A 27,168-nucleotide genomic window follows, 5' to 3' on the forward strand; every position below is an offset into this window, starting at 1 on the left:
AAAAGAATAATTCTGCAGGGCATGTGTCACGTGTGTGGTTGCATGTGCCGACGCGCTCCGTGAGTTAATAAATATAAGCTATTCAGTAGGCTATTTTATTTTTAAACCATGCAGCAAACTAAAAAAAAAGAACCTTAAAAAAGTTTTTTAACCGTTTAACTGAATATTAATATGTTTAACTGAGTATTAATCGGTCAAAATGTTTACTTTCGGTTAACGGTTAAACGGTCAATATGAGCATCCCTAGTACAAATGTTGTACAAGTTGTATTATCAGTCATTTGATTACATTATTTCCAGTGCATTATGGGATGAGCAGTTCATCCTTTCAAGAAATAAGGGGAAAGCCTTGTACTGAGGTTTACTGATTTACAAATAATGTGTGCTTCAAATCATATTCAAATCCGTAAGATTCATCTCAGTTTATTTTCCAAATCAGCATTCTGAAAAGGATAGAAATTAATGGGTAAAATACCTAAATCTAAAACCAAGGCAGATAAAATAAGCAGCTTCTTTTGTTGTTCCTTCATCTTAGACAGCAGATTTTGCCTGAGAAGAAACCTCGCTGAGAGCCACCGCTGATTTATTTGTTCACTGATCTAGCACACAATCGCTCAGCACTATAAAAGCCCGGAAGTGGTGTCAGATTGGTAAGGACAAGAACAGCCAATAACTATTACCCTTCTAGATCACAAAGGTGACCTCAGCTGTAAAGATGTCTGCTAGATTTGGTTGCAATGGTCTTCACTTTCTTTGTTGAGAAAGAGTTTGTCAAGCCAACGACAGTTCCATTTCCTTTACTTAAAGTTCCCGTTCTTCGTGATTCCATGTTTTAAACTTTAGTTAGTGTGTAATGTTGTTGTTAGAGTATAAATAATATCTAAAGCTCAAAGTTCAATGCCAATCGCGATTAACAGAATTCGCCTACAAAAAACAACCCGTTTGTACTACAGCCCTCTAGTTCCTGCAGTAATGACTTCACTAAAACAGTTTTATGACGCCCACTTGAATTCACCAAAAAGGGGGCGTGGTCTTGTTGCGCTCCTATGGAGAAGAAGGAAGAGCTGCATTTGTCGCCATGTCGTCGAAACGCTGTTATTTTCATCTCGAAGTCGAATCACCTTTGTTTGGGCTTCCCAGGGATGCTGTACACGGAGATTAATGGTTACAATTTATGTTTAACTCAGTTCCGGAAAATTATAATCCACATGTAAAACTATGTGCAGCAAATTTTGCTGAGGACAGCGAGCTTCCTCAATCTCAATCAGTTTAATGCCGGATTCGCACAAAGATTATTCTTGAAAGATGGAGCAGTTCCCTCTTTGTCTGGAGAAGGCGTTGTTTATGGAACACAAGTGTATTTTATTATTTAAATTGGTGCGTTTAACAGTTTCTGTAACTTATTACACAAAGGGTAACACTGTTTATCTTTGTTAACTAGATGTTAGGGCTGTGCAAAAAAACTAATGCGATTTTAATTGCGCTTCTGGTCAGTAAAAACACTTTCTGTGATTATAAGTACATGCTCCTGCCCACTTGCTTCTCAAAATTAGCCCAATCGCGTTTCCAGGAGGTCAGCCTGTGCTCATCTGCTGTCGAATCACAACACAGGAACCACTGGCACAGTCAGAACGCGTTACGTATTTCTGAAGGAGGGACTTTATAGAACAAGGAAGTCATCATGTGTTTTTTTACACGCAAAACATGAACACGTTATATTTCACACTGTAAACACAATCAAAGCTTTAAAAAAAGCATGAAAAATGGGACCTTTATTAAACTATTAAAGTTGACAAGGCACTAAAACGTTCGAGTCTTTGTGTTAATGTCGAGTAAGGATGCACCGATCCGATACTCAGTAACTGTTTTGGCTCTGATACTGGCATTTTCTGCCGGATCGGGTATCAGTCAGACGAGGCTGATCCAAATCTGATATTGTGTGTATAATAGTCTGTGTTATTGTTAAGCCCCATTAAAGGAACAAAAACATCATAAAGCATGTTTTTGTGCACTATATTCTAAGTGTTCTGAAGCTTTCCAGCTTAATATGAGGTTCAGATAAATGATGTGTCTGCCATCCTCCATTCGGCATTCAGACTGCATCTCACGTTCGGTTATGAAAGTCAAGTTCAATGTTCCCATTACTACTCTTGGTCTGAAGATGAAGATCAATGGTTTTGCAGAAAAAGGACTTTATCTTGCTGGAGTTCAGTGCTGCTTCTAAATCATGTTACTTTCTTCCAGATGTCTGTTAGATCACAACACCGGAGCAGTAGAGAGCACTATGAATAAATTCTAGCGTACTGCACACGAACAGTAACTGAAATTTGAAAAACGTTAAAAGAAAAGGCTCAATAAACTATCGCACCAATATAATACACTACACATCAGTATCTCTTCCCTTTGTGCTTTGAACTTTTGTATGCAAATATGTGCACTGCGTTGCTTCAAACTTTCATGTTTTAATACTTAGTAAATTGTTAATACCCTTTCTTGTTCTATTCTGTCTATCATATGTTGCTGCCTCTTTACTGTGCTAGACATTTAAAAGAAATGTATTTCATATTTGTAGTATATCCTTATATGTACATTTAACTTTTCCGGCCTCTTACCGCTACCTTTTTCGGAATGTGTAGCTCTCATGAAATATCTAAAATGAGCCAATATTTGGAATGAGATTTCTGTGCTGTTTATCATACTCAGAATTTTTGGAGTCAGATCTGTTGGTAGAAATGGTATCAGTGCATCCCTAATGTCGAGTGTAGATCATTTTGATTGGCCCTGCACTGTTTGATTTCCCAGTCCTCAGGGGATGGAAATGTCCAACCGGACAGCAGCCTTTGTGTCTGTCAGAATTAATCGTGCAGTGAATGCATTATATTGATCTGTTGACTAATATCCTGTACCTGTATTATAATAAGATTGGATAAGGTTGCCAGACCACATGCCCAAAAGGGACTTTGGCATCTCAGTTGCTGAAATATTAATTCCAGGAGTCACACACTCCCACTGAGACCTTATTATTGACCTCTGATAATAGATGTGGCTAGGAAAGGAGCTGATATATGAGATGTAAATAGTAAAAACACAATGCGACAAGTAGTTTGTCTATCCACAGTAAACGTGTGACAACTGATCAGAAGATATTAAATGTTTAACCATCAGCTTTGAAAAGCTGGATTTTGGAATAATACTGACAGTTGTAATAAGCTGTTATTTGTCAGTCTAATTTATAATTACACTTCTTTAATAGGTAAGCCATTTCTGATTCTGCATGCATCTATGCATGCATAAATCAATCAGTAAATAAGATTACAGTAACACTTATAAGTACTAAGTTCTCATAGTGCGAAGAATAAAAAAAACTGTGTATCATTAATTTAAAAATAATGAATACTTGCTAAAATTTGTTTTTTATAATTGTAATTATGTTGAATTGTTGAACTGCAGATATTCCTCCATAGAAATGAATACATTTTGGGGATGAGGATGTATTAAAATATTTATAAAAATATGGGAAATGGTTGTGTAAAAAATATTTAAGCAAACTTAAAATGCCAGAGGATGGGAATTTATACTATAGCTAAGACGTGTCTGATTTTTAAACCAGTGGATGATAAGATGGGTGAAAAATCCCATAGATTTTGGAGAAGAGAATTGATGCCATGGCAAAATAGAATTAAGATGAATTGAGGATATATATATATATATATATATATATATATATATATATATAAATAATGTAAACAATATAATTTATTCATAAGATAATTTCATGATCCTTTAGACATTATTTGATGATTTACTTTGTCAAGAAACATTTCTTATTAATATCAATGTTGAAAATATATTCAAATGGAGAGCATTTTCTTCTTCGTTAGTGGGATTGGCGCCGCGGTATCTTTGTTTCCAGGTGAAAAGAACGCGACACACGCATCTCACGGAAATCCTGTAGAATTCAACCAATCAGATGACGACTTGTGTTTCCACTTTTGTGTCCGATATGCATCAGACGTTTAGCCATCGGTCCGTGACATCTGAGGCTGAGACTAGGGAGACGGCATCACAGTGTTAAGGGGCGTAACATTTCCATCACATGCTTGAGGAATTCGGCCAATCACAATGCACTGGATAGCTAGCCAATCAGAGCACACCTCGCTATTTTTAGAACAATGAGCATTGTAAAAATCGACGCATTTCAGAAAGGCATAAAGGAGAAACAATAATGTACATTATATGTAAAATAATGTTTTTTTAATCTTAAACTGCATAAACACATTGCATTACACCAAATAATGTTCTTTATAGCAACGTCATATGATCCCTTTAATATGTGCTGCCGTTTTAAAAATGAAACAAATGTGCAACTACCATACCTTGTCCAATTACAGGAAATGTATTTCTTTCAAATTCCTGAAAGTAGAAAGAGTGTGCAAGTTTGATTGTGAATTATTCATAGAAAATGACAAACACATGGTGCTGTTTTCCTCACGTTGTGATCTGGCATCTATCGTGTTTTATTATCTGTCTAATGTGTGGCAATTGCCTGAAGGCAGACTCCGCTATGAGGCCCTTCGGCGAACCAGATTCATTTACTCTCTTTAGAGTTTGAGTATCAACTCCTCTGCTGTTTTATAGCTTTATTTAGAGATGTGAGATTAATTTATTGCATTTCCCTGCAGAAGTCTGAATCTCTCGTTATGGCTTTGTGCTGTGACTTTGGTAGAGTTGGTTACTGCTAAATTCAATAAGTGATGATTGTGTTGGGAGCACTGCTATAAGGAGGAACAGAAATATGAGCTCTATTGTTGAAGATATGTTGTCATATACTGGAAGTTTTTTTAGCTCTAGGACTACTTGACTACGCAGTCCCTTTGAAAGCCATAAGGGAGAACGCCATTTCTGTTACACCTTCAACCCATAGAACAGCCATCACAAATAAGATGTCTGATATATCAATTGCATTTCTGAACGAATGAATGAATGAATGAATAGTATTATTATATACATTAACTGTAATAAAACATTTATTATTTTATTGTGAAGAATAAAAATCAGTGCATTGTTAATAAATTAGTTTATTTGGTTGCTTGTTATTATTTTATATTAATAGAAATACTACTTCTCCAAATAAATAAACTGTATTACATTTTGAACATACATTTCGACTACTGGGAAGAATAAAAATGTAATTTGTATTTAGTATTAATTAATGTATCTCTTTTTTTTTTTTTTTTTTTTTTTGTTGTTGTAGTTTTTTTTATAATTGAAATACTATTTCAAGAAAATGAACAATGTTTATTAATTTTCTGTTACCTGCACCACAATATTCTGTTCATTCTCCAGCAGAACTTTTGACAGCTATAATTGACACTACAGATCTTGCCTCTGCATGTTTAGATATTCTGATGCAGCCCAGTGCATTGGGTGTTTTACTACCTTTTTTATTTTTAATTATTTATTTTTTGCCACAGCCAATTTTCTCTTATTCTCTTCTCTTATATATGTAGAACTGATAAAAAAAAAAAAATCTTCCTTTGGGAGTGATGCCTACTGATAAAAAATAATCTGTAGATATACTCTCCTGCAACGATATAAATATACTGTAACCAGGGGCGTATCTACCGAGGTGGCAGAAAAGAAAGAAAGCCTTGCCACCCCTGCTGCCACCCCAGTTGGCAGCAACGAATTAAAGGTTATGGCCAATTTGAAAATTTACGTGATTCGTGATCCCGCTCCGAACTCCCGAACTGATTCAAATGATTCGCGAACCCGCTACGAACTCCCAAACTGACTCAAATGATTCGCGATTCTCAAACTGACTCAAACGATTCGCGATCCCGCTCCGAACTCCCAAACTGACTCAAATGATTCGCGATCCCCAAACTGACTCAAACGATTCGCGATCCCGCTCCGAACTCCCGAACTGACTCAAATGATTCGCTATCCCCATAACTTACTCAAATGATTCGCGATCCCACTACGAACTGATAAAATGATTCGCGATCCCCAAACTGACTCAAATGATTTGCGATCCCCATAACTGACTCAAATGATTCGCGATCCCCATAACTTACTCAAATGATTCGCGATCCCGCTACGAACTCCCGAACTGATCCAAATGATTCGCGATCCCCAAACTGACTCAAATGATTCGCGATCCCCATAACTGACTCAATCAGTAATCAGTAGGCTTTATATTTATGCTCAACATTAAGTATAGATACTGTTGTCATGAAGACAAGACCCTGGTCTGTCGGTGACCTCCCTCTGTCACCTACAGCAGCAGCAGCGCGCCAGCGCCGCGCCAGGCACGATTCTGGTGTGTAAAGACCATAGACTGTATAAAAACACAGAAAACGCGAAGCAGCCGCTACGCACACAGCAGAACCGCCACGCAGCCAGTGTGTCACCGGCCTGACACTCAGGAGGAAAAGTTGGGAAAAAAATTATTATCTATCAATAAATGTAGCTTTAATGAAAGCACAGACTTTGAGATGATAAATAACTAACGTTACAGTGGTGTAGTCTAGCTACTACGTGATACGTTACCCAGTTTTAAAAAGCGTGAGGATACGTAACAACTTCGTTTTGTTTCAGAACTAACTTTCACACTTTCATTCATAAATTCACCCCGTTTGTGTTTGAAAAGAGACAGGGATTGAATCGCGGAAATGGAACTTGCTGTATAAAGCAGAACGTCACGGAATTCGGCCATATTTTAATGAATAAATCAAAAGTAGAGCATTTAATCAAATCTCGATATGGACTAGTGTCTGCAATATTAAAGGTATTCAGTACCGTCGCTCCCTAAACGCAGAGTACGCAGTCTGCGTAGAGCACCAACTCCCAGAGGGAACACCATCTACTGTCTATGGGCACCATCCCAGTTGCTCCAAAAAAAAAAAAAATAAAAAACTTCCTCCATTCTCCTATCCGCGCTCGCGACCGCTCGCACCTCATGTTTGCGGCTGAATGTTCATAATTGATGGATGAACATGTATGCCCGGGTAGAGTACATCAGCAATCCAGCGAAGGGAAAGGAAAACTAAAAGTAAAAAAAAAAAAAAAAAAACAGGCATAAAGTTGACTTTATGTTGGACGTTGGAAGAGTCTCAAATTTAGGGACCGTCTCTAAAGTTACATGCGATATTGGTATACACTTTTCTAACGTCAGTAGCATTTGAGGAGAATGACTTATAGTCATAAAAACAACTGTAATTGTTCATGTAGGTGTCAGCTATAATGCACAATTAAATTAAATGTTTGATATTTATTCAAATAACCTGTAAATCATATGTAAATTATACAACTCTTTTACATGGGCTCAAACGCAAATTTGAAGCTCAATAGCATTTGTGGAGAAAGACTTGCAGTCATAAAACTATTGTAATGTGTTAATTTAGGTGTCAGCAACAATGCACACTTTATACATTTTTTATATATATTAAAATAAAGAATATATCATTTAGGTAAAAACGAGGCCCGTTTATCACTTTCAGGCACATTCCTGTGAAAGTTTTTTTTTTTCAGGTTCCCTTAGGACAATTACCAATGGTTTTAACAATAACACGACAAATCATCGTTCTTGTAGCCATGGTAACTGCAAATGAACCATGGTTTTGTTACTTCAAATAATATTTTACAAAGAAGTATTAATATACTGTATGCATTAGTGAGTGTGGTGGTGCTTATGGGGTATAGTCACTTATTCCTTATATGAACTGTTTCAAATGCAAGACATTGATTGCATGAGAGTAAGTTTGTAAATGATAGCCTGTGTCCTTTTGTAGTGTGCACATATATTTATTGTCAAACTGTGATAACTGTGACTAAATTCAGTGTATATATATATATATGTCTGCCATATGTTGCCACCCCTCAAAAATTCCTGCCCCCTTCTCGCCACCCCATCAATATTTTTCTAGATCCGCCCCTGACTGTAACCAGGTCTTATATGCTAAAGCAAATGAATTACAGCCATTAACCAACAGTGGAGGTTTTTGTTTTTAAGAAGTTCTTTCTTCTGTCTCTCACTCCAGTTCTCTTCGGCCAGTTTATGTTCTTCCAGACGACCCCGAATGATATGCTTGAGATCTTTGACGGGCCCTCGACAGAGTCTGCGCTCCTCACCTCTGCCCATGGCTCTCACTCTGGTAAAAGGCTTTGTTTACCATCATTGCGTGAAACCAACTAAAGGCACGTCTGCTGAGATGTGATGACATTGAACTTAATGAAGGACTACCGCAGTCAGATCTCATTCTCAAATCAGCTCTGCTGCACTGAATGTTGTGTTGTTGTTAATGTGCTTCTGACATGCAGTTATAATATAATATAATTTAATATAATATAATATAATATAATGTCATATAATATAAACCATTATAAATATACATTTATAAATACTAATTTAAAATGTAATAAAGTAATAGTTTAGAAATCTAGTAAAGTCTAAATATAAAAAATAAAATGTAATTAAATGTTGTTGTTGTTGTTGTTGTTATTATGATATTTTATAGATATACTAAATATTAAGTATCACTTACTAAACATTAAATTAAAATGGCAAATTAATGCAGTTACCCTAATTTATATTTATTAATGTTATATTATATTACAACATTTTACATAATTATAAGTGACATTAAAGGTTTTTTTTTTTTTTTTTTTTTTTGAATTCCATGTCATTTGTCACTTAAATTATGCTGATACTGGATATAATATAATTTGTATTAAAGTAGAAAAGGATGCAATCACACTTTTTCCCTTGTAGTCTTCAACTTTTGGAGCGCTCGTGTTGGTGTACTGCAAACACATGATTTCCTTTCACCGTGTTGATGTGGCAGCGCTCAGCAGACGTATTAATGCTCTCATTTATGTCATTGCTGTAGCTGCAGACAAATAACAGAACTGCTTTTCTTTTCTTCTTCTCCTCAAACTTCTCTTTGGATAGGAGAGCCTTTACCACTGAGCTCTGCCAGTGAAATCACCATCAGGTTCAAAACCGAGGGACCAAACACAGCTAAAGGTTTTCATTTTGTGTATCAAGGTATGTACTTCTTGACTAATCTATGTTGGAAAACATTACTTCCATACTACTCATGCTATTTTTGCAGTGTGCAGTATTTATCTTTTTCTTTATTTAAATAACTCTGTAGGTTATGCATTAAATTAAAACTGTATGCATAAAATGTTCAGTATACAACACAGTACACTGTGTAACAAATATAATACAAACAATATATATTGCAGTTCATGTAAAATAACTAATGATAGATGGACACTTTAAAGCAGCATACTATAGTTTAAAATCTTTTATTTTATTTTTTAGAATGGTTAGTTTATACACTATGTATTCAGTATAGTGTATACTGCAACACTTCTGCGCAAAAGTTTGGGGTCTGTGCATTTGTTTTTGTTTAGTTTTTTTATTAAAAAAGGGCTGCATTTATTTGATTAAAAATACAGTAAAAACATAACATTGTGGAATGTTATTACAATTTTATTAACTGTATTCTCTTTGAATATATTTAAAGATGTAATTTATTACTGTGATGCAAAACTGAATTTTTAATAGCTGACTCTTTTGATTAATTTAATGTAATTTAATGTGTTGGTGTTGAATAGAATTATAAAAAAGAAAAAAAATAGTGACTCCAAAGTTTTGAATGGAAATGTATATTTATTTTGCAGATAAAACATAAATATTGTTTGTCTTCTTGTATTTCTGCAGCTGTTCCAAGGACCAGTGCTTCCCAATGCAGCTCCGTGCCCGAGCCTCGCTATGGGAAGCGTATTGGGAATGACTTTGGAATGGGCACGGTGGTGCTTTTCGAGTGTAACCCAGGTTACACTCTTCATGGTGCTAGTGCCATCAGGTGTGAGGCAGTGCCCAACACACTGGCCCAATGGAACGGCACTGTGCCAACATGTGTCGGTATGTACACCCCCACACGTCTGTCCGCTCAATACTGCCCCCTGCTGCTGGGGAGGACCTGTGGGGTTGACGTCAGTTATGACCAGATGACCAGTTAATGTCTGACCACTAATGTGTGACTTAATGAGCTGCCCTCACAAGGCAGCATTTTAGGTGCATCCCAGGCTGTTCCAAAAAGATTGTGCTGTTTTCTAAAATGCCTAGTTTTAGCCAAATTTTAAGGCAGCATTGCATGCTCTCATGGAGAAGACAATCTCCTAGTGCACTGCAAAAGAGTCGAAAATCTGGAATTAAATATATAAAATATATGTTTATATTATGTATATATTAATACATTTAATCAGATGACATACTTTCATTAGAGTGTGTTTTTAATGAAAATAATGAAAATGTCATTTTAAATGTGACTGCGTTTAAATATAACTTAAATTGCTAAATAATAGTGTTTATTAATTTTCATATTAGTATTTGTATCTCCAAATGAATCAACAATGATATACTTAACATTTCTTATTTTTTTATTTATATTATTAATATCATAGATAAATATAATACTGTTAAATTAAATGAAATTGAGTAAAAGTTAATTTATTTGCAATGTTACTAGTATTACTTAAACTATTGAATACTAATATTTATACATTTAGAAATTTGCTATTTCAGGGTATTGTAATTAATACTTTAATAGCAATTAAAAAAATAAATCTATCCAGATTAATCAAAGATTATATACTTTAATATTTTTTATATTTATTATTAATGTATTTATTATTATATGTATTTACATTTATTTTACATTTTAGATGTTACTAGATTGTGAAAGTTTTACTTAAGCTATTGTTTAATATTTATGAATTTATATTATATATATGTGTGTGTGTGTGTATATATATATATATATATATATATATATATATATATATATATATATATATATATATATATATATGTATAATGTATATATTAACCTATTTAAATGTATAACATCAAAATTAAGAAATGTATTTGTTTACTTATCTATTATTTGAGTGTGCTATGAATTGTTATGCTTGATTATTAAGTAATTGGATTATCATGATCTTTGCCTAGCAACACGTTAAAGCTGAACTGTATTGAAATAAGGAATGAGTGGAATCTGCAGCGTGCTTTGCGTGAGGAGCACCATTTGTCTGAGTTTCTGCATTTGTAGAGCGTTCCAGATAAGTCACCTGTGTAGTTCCACGGTGGTTTGGATGCTGGTCCTTAGAAGTCACTCACTGTGCTGTGCAACAGAGTCAGAGATATTTGAGGGGGTTTTATTAAAAATAAATGTGCTGGGAGCTAATGGATACAGGAGTGTTCACACAGGGTGGAGGCCCCCGTGAAATGCAATTTCAAGTAAATGTGGATCTCGGGTAAATCTCTTGATGCAAGTTGACAGAATACTTTCCTTCTAACCGAGTCCTCATGCAGTTTAATAGAAATGCTCCTATGAGAGAATCAACAGGCGACAGAAGCAGAGCCACCATCCTTACTCTCTCACAAACCAAACAATGCAGTATTATTGTCTCAGCGTAAAGCACAAATAGTCATGATTTTGTATTACAGAATCAAAATCATAGCATTTTTTTCGTCTGATATATTTTCATCATTTTTCACCTTTCACTCATCCTTGGAATTATTATTATTTTTTTATGCCTTACCTTAAGATTTCTGTGTACAGTAAATAGCTCCTTCACATGTGAAACCAGGATATGCATGTTCCTAATGATAAAATCACTATCGATCAGCCTCACATTTATAACCAATAGTTCACCCCAAGATGGCCCTTTTCTTCAGTAGAACAGTAAAGATTTTTAGCTGAAACCGTGGTCCTTGGTGATTCATTAAATGCAATTATAGCCTCCGTTATTCTGAGAGTCCAAAAAAGCATAGCAGTCTACACGAAATGAATAACCGTTGCTTCTGATGTTTTATTGAGGGCTTATGAAGCAAACCTATTGGTCTATGCAAGAAACGTAACATTATTTACAACATTATTACCTGTAATCTAACGGGCTGGAGTGATGTCCGGTTTGACAACCGAATCAGTCTTTTGAATTGGTTCTGTTTAATGAACTTGTTAAACCAGTTCACCAAATCGGACTGAACCAGCCTGAAACAGGTTGTGACTCAAGCAGCACAGATCTACTTGTTAACTCTATCTAAACTCACTTCTGGATGCCTCACAGTCACTCCGACTCGAAATGAGCCAAAACATCAGCGTATCTGATCCTGTGATGAATTAACTCATTCAGTGCTCCGGTTCCTCCAACAGTCACTGAACCGAAGTAACAGTTCAACTTGGACCGAAGACCGCTGATATACGCATGCATGAACTGAGCACTTGAATGAAGGTGTGAACATTTTTATGTTTTTTAATGGTTTATGTAAAAAGGTTAGTTGATTAAGGCTAGTTTATTCACTTTATATGCTTTAGACATGTAAAACTTCCACCTTTTGCATTATTATTGGTTGCTGTAATAATGTTATTGTGTGTATGTTAAATTTTTTGTGTGATTGTGTAAACAAACTAGTGAATGAGTTAATTTGAACGAGTTTATTGAAGGCACAGACTGATTGCTTCGCTTCATAAGGCCTCAATATATCTTCATGGGTAATAATTATATGTATATGCTGCTTTTTGACTTTCAAGTGACAGAAGCTGTAGATTGCATTTCATGAATCACCAAGGATCACGGTTTCAGCTAAAAATCATCTTTACTGTTCTACTGAACCAAAAAAGTCATCTTGGATGGCTTGAGGGTGAGTAAATGAAGAGTTCTGGCATGAAACTCTAGATTGTGGAGTCTGACCTAATGACATCATTATCACATGGCACAGCTGATTGGTTTTCTCCTGTATCAGTAGCCAATGAGCTCACTGCTCAGATTTCAAATACCTGGCTTTTGTTTGCAGTAGAAATCCACAGCGCACTTCAGAAACCCTCCACCTTCCCCAGCTCCACCTGTATAGATCTGTTACGGGGTGATTGATGCATGCTGTAGGGTTTATTCATATGTGTTATATGTGCAGCAGCAGTATTTCCTACATGCTCACAGCAGCGTGTTGTGTATGTATTGGAAGTCTCGGCAGCAGTGTAGCCAATTCTGCCAAGACCAAATACATTAACACTGTCATGTACATTACCATGCCGAGATGTCATGACAGAAATAGCAAATTTAGTTTTTGGGTAAACAATCCCTTTAATAACCAATTTATAACTCCTAGAAATTAGCAACTGAAAACAATGTTGCTGTAAGAGAGTAAATCAAACACCGCACCTCTGATAGTAACACCCTGTTATCATCAATTATTTCCACTAAAGGGAAAAGCCACTGAATCACCAGCAGTTTTATATTCACTTTTAAAGTGTGTGGGTTTTGCACAGGTTTGCTATTGGTAGCCGCTTCACGTAAATCTTTTATTTATTTATTTTTGCTACAGGTCCATGTGTCCATTGCTGGATTCACCTCTGTCACTTTATGTCGTAGTATCTCTTTCTGTAGTATTGGTAATACCAAGCATTGGTGCTGAAGTACCTATAAGAAAAGTAGCTACACTGAAACTAGGAATACCTCTAAATAGATGAATACTAATTAATTATATATTTAGAACATTAATCTTAATATAATAATTAGTATTAATAATAATAAATAATAGTAATAAATACATAATAATAAAAGAACATACTATTAATTTTATTGAAATATCATCAATGTATTTTATAAATTTTTCTGAAGTGGCATTTTAATGCTATTTAATTATGCAGTTAGAGCATTAATCTAAATTATAGTGAAAATTTTATTTTTTTTATTTAATATTTCAAAGTATTATTCTTTTTTTTTTTTACAATTTATTTTTTAAATGGAAAAATAATAATTAAATTACTATCTTAAAGTGTTTATAATATATTGTTAATAATCAAATTTAGTATATTTAATATGTAATTTAATAATATAACAATTACAGGACAATTAGAATTTTATTAAAATATTACATTATTTTATTATACTTCAAGTAAATCAAATTAATTCTGCAATTATGTTACTTCTAAAAATTAATCCTGCATTGCTCTGCATTAATTTAAATCAGAGTGACAGCATTCATTTTCCATTTTAATTATTTTTATTTAGTATTTATTAATCTAAATTATGAAAACAAAAAAAAGAAGATTAATACGTTTATAAAATTTGAATTAAATATTTTTTGTTATAAAATATTAATTAAATTGAAATATTGTTTTATTAAAATTATATTACAAAAAAATATTAATTCTGCAATTAGAGCATTGATCTTAATTTGCCATTTTAATTTAAGATTTAATGTACTTATTTAAAATAAAATAAAAAAACTAAAGTTAAATGCAATTTATTTTGCTAGAAATGTTCTATTCTGTTACTTATAATGCTACTTAATTCTGCAATTGTTATATTAGTAATAATTAAAATTAATTGTGGAATTGTAGCATTCATCTAAAATAGGTTGACAGCATTATATTTTAATTTACTATTAACTTGCTGTGCTTAAAATAAATAAATAAAAAGACCCAGTAAAATGAAGATTTACACTATGCAGCATTAATGATACGGTCTGAGTCTAGCATTGCTAGCAAACCAAATGACGCGCTTGTACTAGCCATGATCAAGTGTTAACATTACCATTCTATTGATGGTAGTGTCTGCTCACGTTCCATTGATTTACATGAAATTGCTCTCTGCCCCGAGTGACTTGCTCATCCTCTCTTTGAGCGCCGGATTCTAATGATGACATTAACGTAGCTGGAAACCTTTTTGATTATAGTGGGGGGCGTGAGAGCGTGTGGGACATCACCGGCAGAGTATAGATGTACTCCAAATGGAAGTCAACTGAATAATTGCGTAGACTTCCAGGCAACTGAAGGGAGAATAAATAAGGAAAAAGCTAAAGCACAAACAGATATGTGACTTTTTTTTGCACTGTACAAAAGCAACGATGTGCCTCCTGGAGGTGCACCTGGCAAATGAACACAAAGTGATTGACTCAGGCCTCCTGATCGCCTCGGTGCCGGGGAAGACAGAACGCCCTTGTGGTAGTTAACATCCAGAGAGGATTCGCACTTATTGATAGCTACACAAAAGGTGCTGAGCACAATGTCTGGCGAAGCCTCAACAAGCAAATAAAAATTGCTTTACTGAGCCCTCCAAAGGTGACAAAGAATGCCAGGCTTGCCAGAAGATTCATTTCGCGTCCTTTCGATTTTATTCCAGTTAGAGTGTGTGTTCCCCCAGCTTTTGTTCTTTGCTGACGCTTGTGTGCTTTGAATGTTTTGAAAGAGCTAATGAAACTGGAAAATTGAAGTCAATTAAAATGACATGTTTCTGGTCAATTAGAAAGCACAGTGCAGTAATTGTGTACATACAGCAGCGGTTACGAGTCCTTGGGATCTTTGTCACTGACTGATGATGAGAAGGTTATGCTTTGCAAGTTCTCAAGAAGGCATAAATGCATCTAGTGCAATAAATCACTTTCTTAATCAGTATTTTGTCATGTTTTCCGGCATCTTTAAATCAAGATAAATCAGTAAGTAGTTTTCAGTGATCATATCTGAACTTAAATGTATTTTTATTACCCTGTTTCCAGATTTTGTTGACATTTTAAGCATCAATTTAACAAAATATGATTTTGCTTAAGACAGATAAAACTATTTCCCAGTGTGGATAGAAAATATCAATCTTTTGCAATGCAGCTTCTCAAAGAAGATTCTCATTTCAATGACGTTTAAATGTTTTCACTGAAAATAAAATAAAAAATACTGAACACGTAAATGTTTTGCACTTTTTCATTCACTTATACTCCAACAGAGACTCAGCATTGGAAAGGACTGGACTTGGAATATGGTACATGTCTTATATAGACTACTTTAATGTTATTTTAATTATGCTTTTTGTTATATTTAAAACTTAAAAAAAAAAAAAACATGTGCTCGGCAGAAGAAAGTCATATGGGTTCAAAAATGACCAATTTTCGAATGAATCATTCTTTTATATTTGTATACTGTGCCTTGCAATCTTGTCTAATAGCCAGTTGTGTTTATCCGCTCAAGTGTCCAGTTTTACATAGATTGAATTAGTGTCTGTCGGCTGGCTGTGACCAAAAATATCATTATGCTTGCACTTAAACTCGACAAGTCTTCAGAAGATAAGAGTTACTCTTTGCTCAAAGGATTCCCTTCAGTGGGCTGAAATATGAAAGGAAACTTCAAATAGGAGGAGTACGGGGTTGAATAATTGAAAATTATGAATGCATAATGCCTTTTAAGCAGAGCAGGATGAAGCCTATGAAAGATGAAGGTCTCGGAGATTGTGGTCATGGCCACACCGTACAGGACACTGGATCTGGAAGCAGTTCCCAAGACGTAATGCATGTAAAATAAGGTGCCTTTTTTAATGCATAACTAGTCTAGGTCACGTCCATGCTAGATTAAAGTAGATGCCGCGACATGTATTAACATTAATGTGTGCACCTGGTAATGACATCCCACTGGAGCTGGGTAAAGATGGACTGACCCAGTTGATTGTTGGCTGGTTGCTTCAGCAAGAGCATCATTAAAAGTAGTCCGTTCTCACATGGAGCTTTTGAAAACAGCTCATTTTAGAATAGAAGATATTATACAGTAGCTGCAAGGTCATCAATAATGTTCTCTCATGCAGTAGTGCAACAAAAAGAATGCATTCTTTTGGTGCTGGTTTTTGTTGTTCATGTTCAGATATCCCCTCAATGTTTTACACATCTTTAAAGTCAGCACAAAAAAAAAAAAAAGTTTAAAGTCTTTTAAATGGTTTAAATGCTCTTTTGAAGCATTTCGGCTTGTCACTCACCATTGTTATTATTATCAGTTTATTCATTTTATCATCATTTTTGTCAGAGGGTTTTACTGGATTTATTTCTATACCATGTTTAGTGCTGAGAAAACCTTCACATGGATTGTGGATACGTTTCATGTTTAATTCATGTCAAATTTATATCTGACTATACTTTATATTTAAGGTGTTCTTAAAATTGTATTATAATTCTTTACATAATCACATAATTCTTTGTAATCCGTTTTTTATTTTTGTAGTTATTGATTTTATTATATATTTGTCTTTCCATATGGTTTGGCTCAGAAAGGCATTGTTTACTTGCTTTTGTTTGTTTTGCTTGTGTCCTATGTTTAGTCTTTTTTTCTGAAATCTGTCTCTCAGTTCCATGTGGAGGAGTTCTGACCACGCGCCGCGGGACCATTCTGTCTCCGGGCTACCCCGACCCCTATGACAACCATCTGAACTGTGTATGGAAGGTCTTTGTGCCGGAGGGAACTGGAATCCAAGTGAGACAAAACGATTTATTTATTTAAGTTTTGTAGCATCATCTAAAAAACATTGTGGATTATGATCAGTAGAAGTGTGTTTGATTATTGCAAGGGGATAAAAATGTCATCAAGGGAATCCAATTATTATCTGCTTTGCTTTATTTGCTGAATAGGCTATTACATGTTGGCCATCCTTTATAACTTTTGAAGTTTTAAGCAGGTGAAACTTCATTTTATAGTGATGCAATATGTTATACAGGGAAACAATGTATTGATATATTAACAGTTAACCAATATGTTTTTTTTTAAAAGCTGATATCTAATGTGCAGCAGTGGTTCTCAATTAGTTTTGCTTTTCATTGGACATCAAACAGAGTACCAGGATTGTTCATCATTATACTGCTTAGGAGAACAATATGCAAAATTATTAACATCATATAAACTGAATAGTGTAAATACAAAAACATAAATGTGCATAAATGTGATTCATCATCCAAAGACATGGAACAAATGTTGATTTAGCATTAGTCATATTGACAGATTTCACCGTTTGATTGAATATAAAGCCTTTGATGTCAACAAACAAAGACATGAGAGGTGATTTCTCCCCATTTTAAAGAATTATTAGCATGTTTAAGTATTGCATGATTATATACGTATTTGTACTTATATAATTATTTATGTACTTATCAGACCATGGCTCGTTTTTATTTAGATTTATACAAAATGTAGTTATTTATTATTAAAATTAACATTTAAATGTGACATATTTCACTCAAAAATGTAGTTGACTCAAAACTAGATGAACATATTCAAAAACAAAGTATTTTATATATTTTGTAATATGTGTGTGCATTTCTTTCTGTAGATTACAGTTGTGACTTTTTCCACCGAACACAACTGGGACTCTCTAGACTTTTACGATGGTGTCGACAGCAATGCTCCACGACTAGGAAGCTATTCGGGTAAGATGGAAAGCATCTGTTTTTCACCCTAAATTTTATACTGTTTTCCAAATAACCCAAGCACACCATGTTGACTTTTATATGTTCTGCAAATAAAACAATTGTGCAGTCATCCCCGGTGTTGTGGGGTGTTTTTACACACTCTAGTCAGTCCAAAGAAACATCTGGGAAATAAGTAATGTAACCTCATGCCGGCTGGCTTTCATCTAGAGATTTGTTTTGTCATCCAAAGCATATCAATATTTGAGCTGTTGTGGGATATCATGGATCAACAGCTTCATAAGCAGTGTTATAAGGTTTCCTCTTGGTATAGTGTTTTACAGACCTTTTGTTTTCTCTGGATAAGTAGAAGACAGAACGATATCAGTGTAGCGCCATCCCTCTCAGACAAAGCATTAAGTATTGTTGACAGTTTGACGTTTAATCTGCTCCGAGGACAAATGAAAGATTAAGGAAGTTATAGGATTGAGACGCCTCATGCATAAAGAAGGTGAAATGGCCATGGACAAAATATGCTTTGATGCTGTTCGTGTGGCGTCACCGATGGGAAATATGAGACCACCTCGGTCTAAATTCCCCCTGCGGTTAAGGCTGCAAGTGTAATGCCTGCCTCTATTCGTCACAACCTCTTTAGCACTGAACGTCAAGCGACCGCTCAACAAATAACCCATCATCCAGATTCCAGAGCGGCTGCAGAGCATCGCTCTTCTGGATGGAGGTCACTGCAGGTTCACAAAACTGCAATAGGTCTGATCTGTCTTGTTGTGTGACCAGCTGTAATTTCACAATGATTAGGTGGACAGACCGTGGCGAGGTGTGACCCAACTTTAGCGGCGACGCCACTTCATCTATAGACCTAGCAACCTGATAAAGACTATGACAGTCATGACAGAGTTGAATGATAAAGCCTCATGAAGGAATGTGACAGTCGTACCATGATTGACTGCAGAGAGCAATCATGCAAATAAAAATTATTATCTAATATATATTCTTGTAGGAACCACGATTCCACCCCTGCTGAACACCACGTCCAACAACCTGTTCCTCACCTTTCAGACTGACATGAGCGTTTCTGGAGCTGGCTTTCACTTGGAGTACACAGGTATGATGACTGTTCACCTCTGCAGTCAGACCACAAATCCTGGTTTCCTATGGATGCTTAATAAAAAATGTAAAAAACTAATAATTCTAAATTTTATTTCATAATTCAGATTTTTTATTTCAATCCTAAATTTATATCTCATTCTGATTTTTTTTTTCTTCTTGTAATTCTGAGAACAAATTCCAAATTGTCAGAAAAATAAAATCATAATTGTGAAATATAAACTCTGAAGATAAGTCAGATGCAATGTGAGATTTAAACTAATAAGTGCCAGAAAAAAAATCGGACTCACAAGAGATAAACTCAACAAAAAACTGGAAGCTAATTTCTCCCACAGAATATATATATATTTTTTATTAATGTATTTTTTATCTGACAATTCTGACTACAATTTACAACTCAAAATTTTGAGAAGAAAAGTCTTAATTGAGAGATAAAAAGACTATATGCGAGATAAAGTCACAATTATTATTATTTTTTTCAATGCAGAAACAAGTTTTACTTTTGCGAGTTTATTTCTCACAAGTATGATTTTTTCTTTTATCAGAATCTAGATTTTATGTCACACAATTGTGTGTTTGTCTTGCAATTTTTTTATTTTTTATTTTTTTGCTCAGGATTGTAAGAAAAATGCCAGAATTATATTCTGAGATATAAAGTCACAATTTCAAGAAAAAAGTTAGAATTGTGAGATAAAATGTTGCAATTACCATTTTTATACTTATTTTTTATCCTGTGGCAGAAAAAAGCATCCATTTAGTAGTTCTGTATAAAATATTTTATTATTATTATTATTAATATTATTATTATTAAGCACAATACAATTTAGATCAAAATAATATTAATAGTAAAAGCAATTGTATTATTATTAATATCACTGAAGTAATCATTATATTGGAGTTCAAACTGCAATCACAATTGCACTGTTAGTAAATGTAAATGTTTACTAACATTTACATTTAAATGTTAGTAAATTAAACTGTTAGTAAATGATTTAATAAAAACAAAAAACAATCAAAATATTTTTATTACTATTTGTTTTCCTGCATACTGTATCATTTGACCAGTGACCAACATCAGAGAACTGTAAACATGTGAACATGGTTTTAAACCAATCTTAACTTAAAATCTCAGGGTTTACTTCAAGAAAATATTTGAATTCAAAGCGGTTCAGCTTACAAAGACAGTTTGGGAAGCCCTGCCACAGGCAACCGCAAATGAATTGAATTTACCCACTACATGAATCAAGCAACGATTTTTATGACTCATTTCTCTCGCGGGGCTCCTTTGCATCTCGCACTGTAAATGCAAATCAGTTTTCATTTGTGTTGGGGAACAGTCACATTCTGACAAATGAAGAGAGTTTCCTGTGTCCTAAGCAATAGGTTTGGACTCCTGCCCAGAACCTCAAACCCCGAGCAATGGTGTGAAAGTGGGCGACCGCTACTTCGTGGGTGATGTTGTCTCATTTCACTGTGAACAAGGATACACTCTAAAGGTGGGCGATTTCATATCATAATATGGCAGTGATAGCTTGGTGTTCTCAGCTTCAAATGCTCAGAGACATTTGGCAAGGTTTTTGGCTGCTCATTTTGGCATTTCGCCATTGTTGCTTGTGTAATTGGCAGTGCATTAAACAGGTGACTGGCTTTCAGAACATCTTTAAGAAAAGTGGCATTCAATCAAACAGTGTTTGTTCAATTAGGAGCACTCATGTGTCCCAAGGGTTGATGTTTTTTCTTTTTAAAGGATGCATTAAAATTTCTTTTTCCTTATGAATTTGCTGCTTTTTATGTGTAGATGTTGTTGTTTTTAATCTTGTACCAGATCCATACTTTTGATCTTAAAATATCAAAATGTATCATGGAATATTAACTGAGATTTTCCCTCGTTTTCTCCCAGGTTATTTTTATTTTCTTGCCGAAATTAACTGTGTCACTGAAAAGCTTGAGACACAATATGATGTGTGTGTGAAAAACTTGTAATTTCTTGTAATTTCCAGTCTGTAATTTTGTAGAATTATCCAAGAAGTGTGAAAATATTTTTTGTTTGTCTTTAGGGTGCATGAGCTTAGCATGTTTACAATGAAATTATACAAAATATGTGAAAATAAATATTTAGATGTTTACTTCGAATGCATGAAACACTAGCAATGAAATTAACCTTGGCATGTTCACAATGTAATATATACCTTTATTGTATAATAATGCAAAATGTGTGAAAAATTATTTCATTGTGTGTATTTAATGCATAAAATGCATGCTATATGAAATAAGCTGCAATGTGTGTAACATATAATTTTTCACCAGAGTTCTCTTATGATGCATGTATACTCTAGATACTGTTGGACATGTAAAGATAAACTAGTGAAAGTTTGTGTAAAAAAAAGAAGAGAAAAAGCTAAATTCAGAGGTGCCTGTTGTTGAAGGAGCTTAAAGTTCATCGTTTGATTTTCTGTTCTTCTGTGTGCTATTAGATTAATTCACAGTGCCAAGGCTTTGTTATTTTTGCTCTCATGTCGTACGTGGAAGAGCACGTTGAATGATACATTTCCTATGAGTGATTCATCTTCCTTCAGAATTGGTGAGAGCTTCTTGGAAAAGTCAATATCTTCATTTCCACTCGTTGCAGGGAAGTGCATATATAACCTGCATGCCGGGGCCTGTCAGAAGATGGAACTACCCAGCACCCCTCTGTCTAGGTATGTTTTATTAGCAGTCATTTCTCTATGTTTGGCCTTTTCATTGAGAGCATTACCACTGCTGTATTTCTCCGTAATCTCAATTCCTCAAATTAGTGGCTCACAATAACCTTATGTTCCTGTTAGTTGAGGAGATTGTGCGGTTTCATCTTATTTGATCAACCATGGTCTGTTAGAGCCCTGTTTAATCAAATGGACTATGGAAAAGCTTTCTTCAGGCTAGATCTTCGAGGTCCTGTTCAGTCTAAGCTTCAGTGTTTTTCATTGACTCTTTTGTTGAAATCTATTAGCCTTAAAGCCTTCTTCTGTGTCTCATGATTTCTTGTGGCTATAACACCATCACTCACAAGTTTCTGGCCATCTAGATAATGCTGTTCATCCAGAGTGACTTACAGTCCACTAATAGCAGTGACAGACGCCGCAGGGCCTCAGGTTAAGTGGCTGGTGCAACAATGCAAAAGGATGCACTTTACTTCATTATAGTTATTGTGCATCGCTTACTTTATTGTAGATTAGTTTTAAAAGATGTTCTCTGCATTGCATGCAAATGTAAGTATTTCTTGAATTTCAGTACCATAAAAAGTGACTGTAATATTACTATACAGTACTATAAAATTATTAAAATCAAAAGTCATGTCTTTTCAAACGATTGAATGGACCTGAGCTAACATTGTCTTTTTATTAACTAATGTTAACAAAGATGAATGAATTTTGACTGATAGTTTTAACTATGTCTTTGATGATTTGAAACTGTTCACTATACCTTGATGTTTAAAAATTGTGTTTTTAACAAACCACTTTTAAATTCATTTAAATTTTACTGTATTGAAAAGCATGTTAGAAGATTAAATTCACATTTTCACTGGAAATGTAATGGTAGAATTGCTCTAGGATTCTGGGAAAAGAAATTGTTCTTCCACCTGGATCCAGAAAATAACAAATAATTGCATATTAATAACATTATTTGCAATTCCAGACATTTACTGTTTATATCATCTAATAATTTTCCAAATATGTTGAGTGTATTGTAACATGCATTCATTATTTATTTATTTCATTTCATTACATTTTAATTCCTTCAATTTAGGAACTGATTTAAAGGATAAGCTCAACTGAATTTAAAATCATGAATTTGTGCTGTTTCATCTTATTTGATTTCAATGTTGCAGCTGTTTCATAACTATGGAATATAGAAATTTCATATATGGAATTACACAATTAGATCATCACTTGCAAATGTTCAGTGTGCACGGTGACGTTTGTGATAAGTGTTTCTCGAAAATCTTAAGGTGCATTTCCTGAATCCACAGTTCTAACCAGCATTCGCAAACAGCTCTTGACCTGTGTTTCGAATCATACTGTAGTTTCTTGTTACTATGACATATTGACTTTAAATAGATCATGCACTTAAATGAAACAAGCAAGCATGTGTTAAACATGTAAACATGTACTGTGATCTATATTTTTCATTCCAAACATTTATTTTGATGTCTTTTAGTTTGTTAAGAGAATCAAAACCCCTTTATGAGGAGTGTGTATACTGTATGGGTACTTGTTCCAGTACCAAGAGGAGACCTGCAATATAATGGAGAACAAAAACAGCAAAGAAATTCTCAGATGCCATGTTTGTTTTTTTACAGCAAAAGTCTAATTTGATCTCAAACTGATTAATCAGCAGAAGTTATCACACCATCACATGCTTGATGTCAATAAGTTGTTTTTAGGAAACAGTGGTGACTAGCTAGCTAGTTTCTCCAACAGTGTATCATAATATGGTTAAGCAGCGATCTACATCATTGCTTGTGTATGCAACACCAAACTATTAAATGATTAAACTTTGTTCATATTTAAGCATACTTCCTTAAATTCTGCAATTGAATTAGAATTTAAAAGTTAAGCTCAGTTGAGTTCTGAATGCTGAATTTATGCTATTTCTTCTGATTTGAAACATCACCTATAGCCATGAATGATTTTTTTTTATCATCTATGTTAATGCAAATATATGGTGCAGGATTTGTTTGTACGATATGTTTTCATATTGAACCGACATTGAATTCATTTCATTTATTTTTTTGTTTAAAAGTTTAGTTACAATGCTACCATTTTAATAATTCTTCGCTAAAATTCAGTAATTGAATTTGGATAAAAAGGTAAATCTCAATCTATATAGAATGCATCACGACTCTTGACTGGTAGCGTTCGGCACGGCTGTGGCTGAAGAGTGACACTTAAAGTTGAATTGATCCAGCTTCTGCGGTGTAAACAGAAGATTCAATGTTCTCTATTGACATTCCAATTGCTGTTCTAAAGTACTGTATATGGACACACGAATCCAAGAGGCCATTCATTACACGTTTGCCAATAAGAAGAATGCAAACACAACCAAGCACACAGGGACAAGTTCACACACTTCAGACTAAAATCAAGGGGATATACTTACTTGCTTCAATATTGGCCTTTGAGTCCCAGCGAGCTCTGATGGTGTTCATTTAATAAGTCATTAGGAGAAAACACAACCCATGTATCATTTTCTCCCAACCTCAAAATGAAGGCAGTACATTTATCCCATTAGCATTTCTTATTGCACATCATTGCATTGTTATTTGTTTGTACCAAAAACACTAGGCTTTCTTATATGTGGAAATGAGTTCATTTTGCATATCACTAGATTCTGTAATGGAGTTTGGAATTGATGAATATCTGTTTGATTGTTCCATTGAGTATCTGTTTGTGATGTTGCATTGTGTGAGGTACAGTACGCCGTCTTCACTGACTCTGTGCATTGCTGATCTTGTCTTTTAAGCTGAGTGCGGGGGGTTCCTGTCGGACCTGAATGGAGTCATCCTAAGTCCAGGCTTTCCTGGAAATTACCCCAGTGGACTTGACTGCAACTGGACAGTTAAACTTCCTGTTGGCTTTGGTCTGTATCTTGTAACTTAGCATTTTCCTTCTTTTCCCGAAATAAGGTTTCATTTGTTTATATCTTTAGACAGAATTACATCTCCTGCTTAGATGTTTCTCCTGCAAAGAAAAATACCTCGCCTCATATGTTTCCTATAGAGTTCAAAAGTATAAAAATCCAGATCATCTAATTAAGAACTCACATATTTCCAAATGACCAAATGATCTCCAATATAATTGCTATCTTTGTTAACTAAAACCTAAAAAGTTACTTGTTATTGTGTTTCTTGAAGCTGCAAGTCATGTTTTTTTTTTCTTCTTTATTTTGAACCTTTAAAGTTTGCCTTCAGATATCTCATTGTTCAGATGTACTATATCTCTCCTGCTATTGTTTATGATCCAGGGATTCACCTGCAATTTCTCAACTTCTCCACGGAAGCTGTGCACGACTACCTTGAAGTCCGTAGCGGGACGCTGGACTCGGGCTCGGTGATCGATAGATTCAGTGGTCCCCTTGTTCCAGAACCTTTCTTCAGCACGACTCATGAGACCAGCTTCTTCTTTCACAGCGACTACTCACAGAACAAACCTGGTTTCCACATCACCTACGAGGGTAAGATGGATTAGACCTGCCCACGGCCATTACCTCCCCTGTCGATACGGACACACACCATTGGATCCCTTCTCACAGTTACAGGATAGGCAATATAACCAATTGTTCTCTTCGAGTTCCTTTTTTAAAGCAAGATCTCAGTAATATCCACAGCAGCTATACCAAAAGCAGAACAACATATTTCTAAAAGACTGATTGGTCTTAAGGAAAAGCCCTGTATAATTAGGCTGGTTTTGGGAATGTGTACAGCTGTTTCTGTGGTTCTTTAAAGAGGATACATTTAAAGACCCAGCTTCTTTGAGAGGATTGAACTCTGCAAATAGCTAAAGCACAGCATGCCATTACAAAAAAGCACTAAAATATTTAAATTAAAAAATATACACTACTGGTCAAAGGTTTGGAATAATTAAAAAAAATTGAAACAGTTTTTCCAAGAAATATTGATAAAATATTCTGTTTTTAAATAACTGTTTTCTATTTGAATATGTTTTAAAGTGTAATTTATTCCTGTAATGAAAAGCTGAATTTTCTGCATCATTACTCCAGTCTTCAGGGTCACATGATCCTTCAGAAATCATTCTCATATGCTGATTTACTGCTCGGTTATTGTCAATTATTAACGGTGCTCAAAAAATAATAATGGTTTTTGTTATTATCAGTGCTGAAGTGGAAATAATGATGCATTCTTTGATAAATAGAAGTTTAGCATTTATTTAGTTTAATCTTTTGTAACATTATAATAAGTCTTCCACTTTTGACCAATTTAACGTGTCCTTGCTTTTTTTTTTAAATCTTATTTACCCCAAACTTTTGAATGGTAATGTATGACAGTTTTCATATATATATATAACAATTATTAAGTTGTGATATAAAATATTGTTGTTTAACTGCATTTTGATCAATTATTGACATAAAAAGGTTATTCCAAACTTTCAAAAGGAAGTGTATAAGAGGAATTACTATAAACTAGTTAACATCAGTGTTTTTAAATTGAGAAGTAAATTTTGCTTTGATTTCTCCTATTAATTTCATAGTAGTTGTAGACTTAATTTATACTGTTGTAAACAGTCAGGTGATTAATATTGTCTTCTAGGTGCAGCATGATTATAAAACCCCTTAAGTGTTACATTTTAGTTTGTAACTTTAGTATGTAACCCATTTGTACCACAGACATGAAATTGTGCATCTTGCTGATGAGAGGTTTGCTTTTGCTAAATGAATAGACTGTTTTGACCTGGGATCTACCCAGAAAACCCCAACAGCACATGGCTATGCCCCAAGAACCACTCAGAAGCAACTGTATGGTGTTTTCAAATCTATTTTTATATTCCACCCCTTGTGCCTTTCTGGTTTACACAGCAGGAATATGTCAGTATTTTGACTTTATGATTACTGAACAGTGACATGTTTCTCATCCCTAGAGAATGACTTTGGGTTTTTGAAGTAAAAAAATATAAGCTAAAAAACAAAAACAAAACAAAAAAACCTGTCACAAAATATGTATTGCTTCTGTGACACTGTTCTGTTGTTGTGTGTGTGGTCAGACTGCTAAGTTTAGACATGTCATTTTGGATGAATGATGTTCTCTAAATAACTTAG

The 27,168-nt window shown here is 34.5% G+C and overlaps 1 protein-coding gene across 1 annotated transcript in view; it reads left to right on the top strand.

The window, feature by feature from the left end:
- The window catches only part of LOC128030179 (CUB and sushi domain-containing protein 3), a 231,452-nt gene that overhangs the window by 126,930 nt on the left and 77,354 nt on the right, over positions 1 to 27,168 (top strand). Inside the window, exons 33-42 of the mRNA XM_052617664.1 lie at positions 8,042 to 8,155; positions 8,953 to 9,048; positions 9,733 to 9,936; positions 17,181 to 17,305; positions 18,156 to 18,252; positions 19,250 to 19,354; positions 20,734 to 20,852; positions 21,986 to 22,055; positions 24,859 to 24,975; positions 25,360 to 25,569. Of these exons, the coding sequence (XP_052473624.1) occupies positions 8,042 to 8,155; positions 8,953 to 9,048; positions 9,733 to 9,936; positions 17,181 to 17,305; positions 18,156 to 18,252; positions 19,250 to 19,354; positions 20,734 to 20,852; positions 21,986 to 22,055; positions 24,859 to 24,975; positions 25,360 to 25,569 (1,257 nt within the window). The remainder of the gene's footprint in view (positions 1 to 8,041; positions 8,156 to 8,952; positions 9,049 to 9,732; positions 9,937 to 17,180; positions 17,306 to 18,155; positions 18,253 to 19,249; positions 19,355 to 20,733; positions 20,853 to 21,985; positions 22,056 to 24,858; positions 24,976 to 25,359; positions 25,570 to 27,168) is intronic.

Source organism: Carassius gibelio, chromosome A16 (assembly GCF_023724105.1).
Source record: "Carassius gibelio isolate Cgi1373 ecotype wild population from Czech Republic chromosome A16, carGib1.2-hapl.c, whole genome shotgun sequence".
In the NCBI taxonomy this organism is placed as follows: Eukaryota; Metazoa; Chordata; class Actinopteri; order Cypriniformes; family Cyprinidae; genus Carassius; species Carassius gibelio.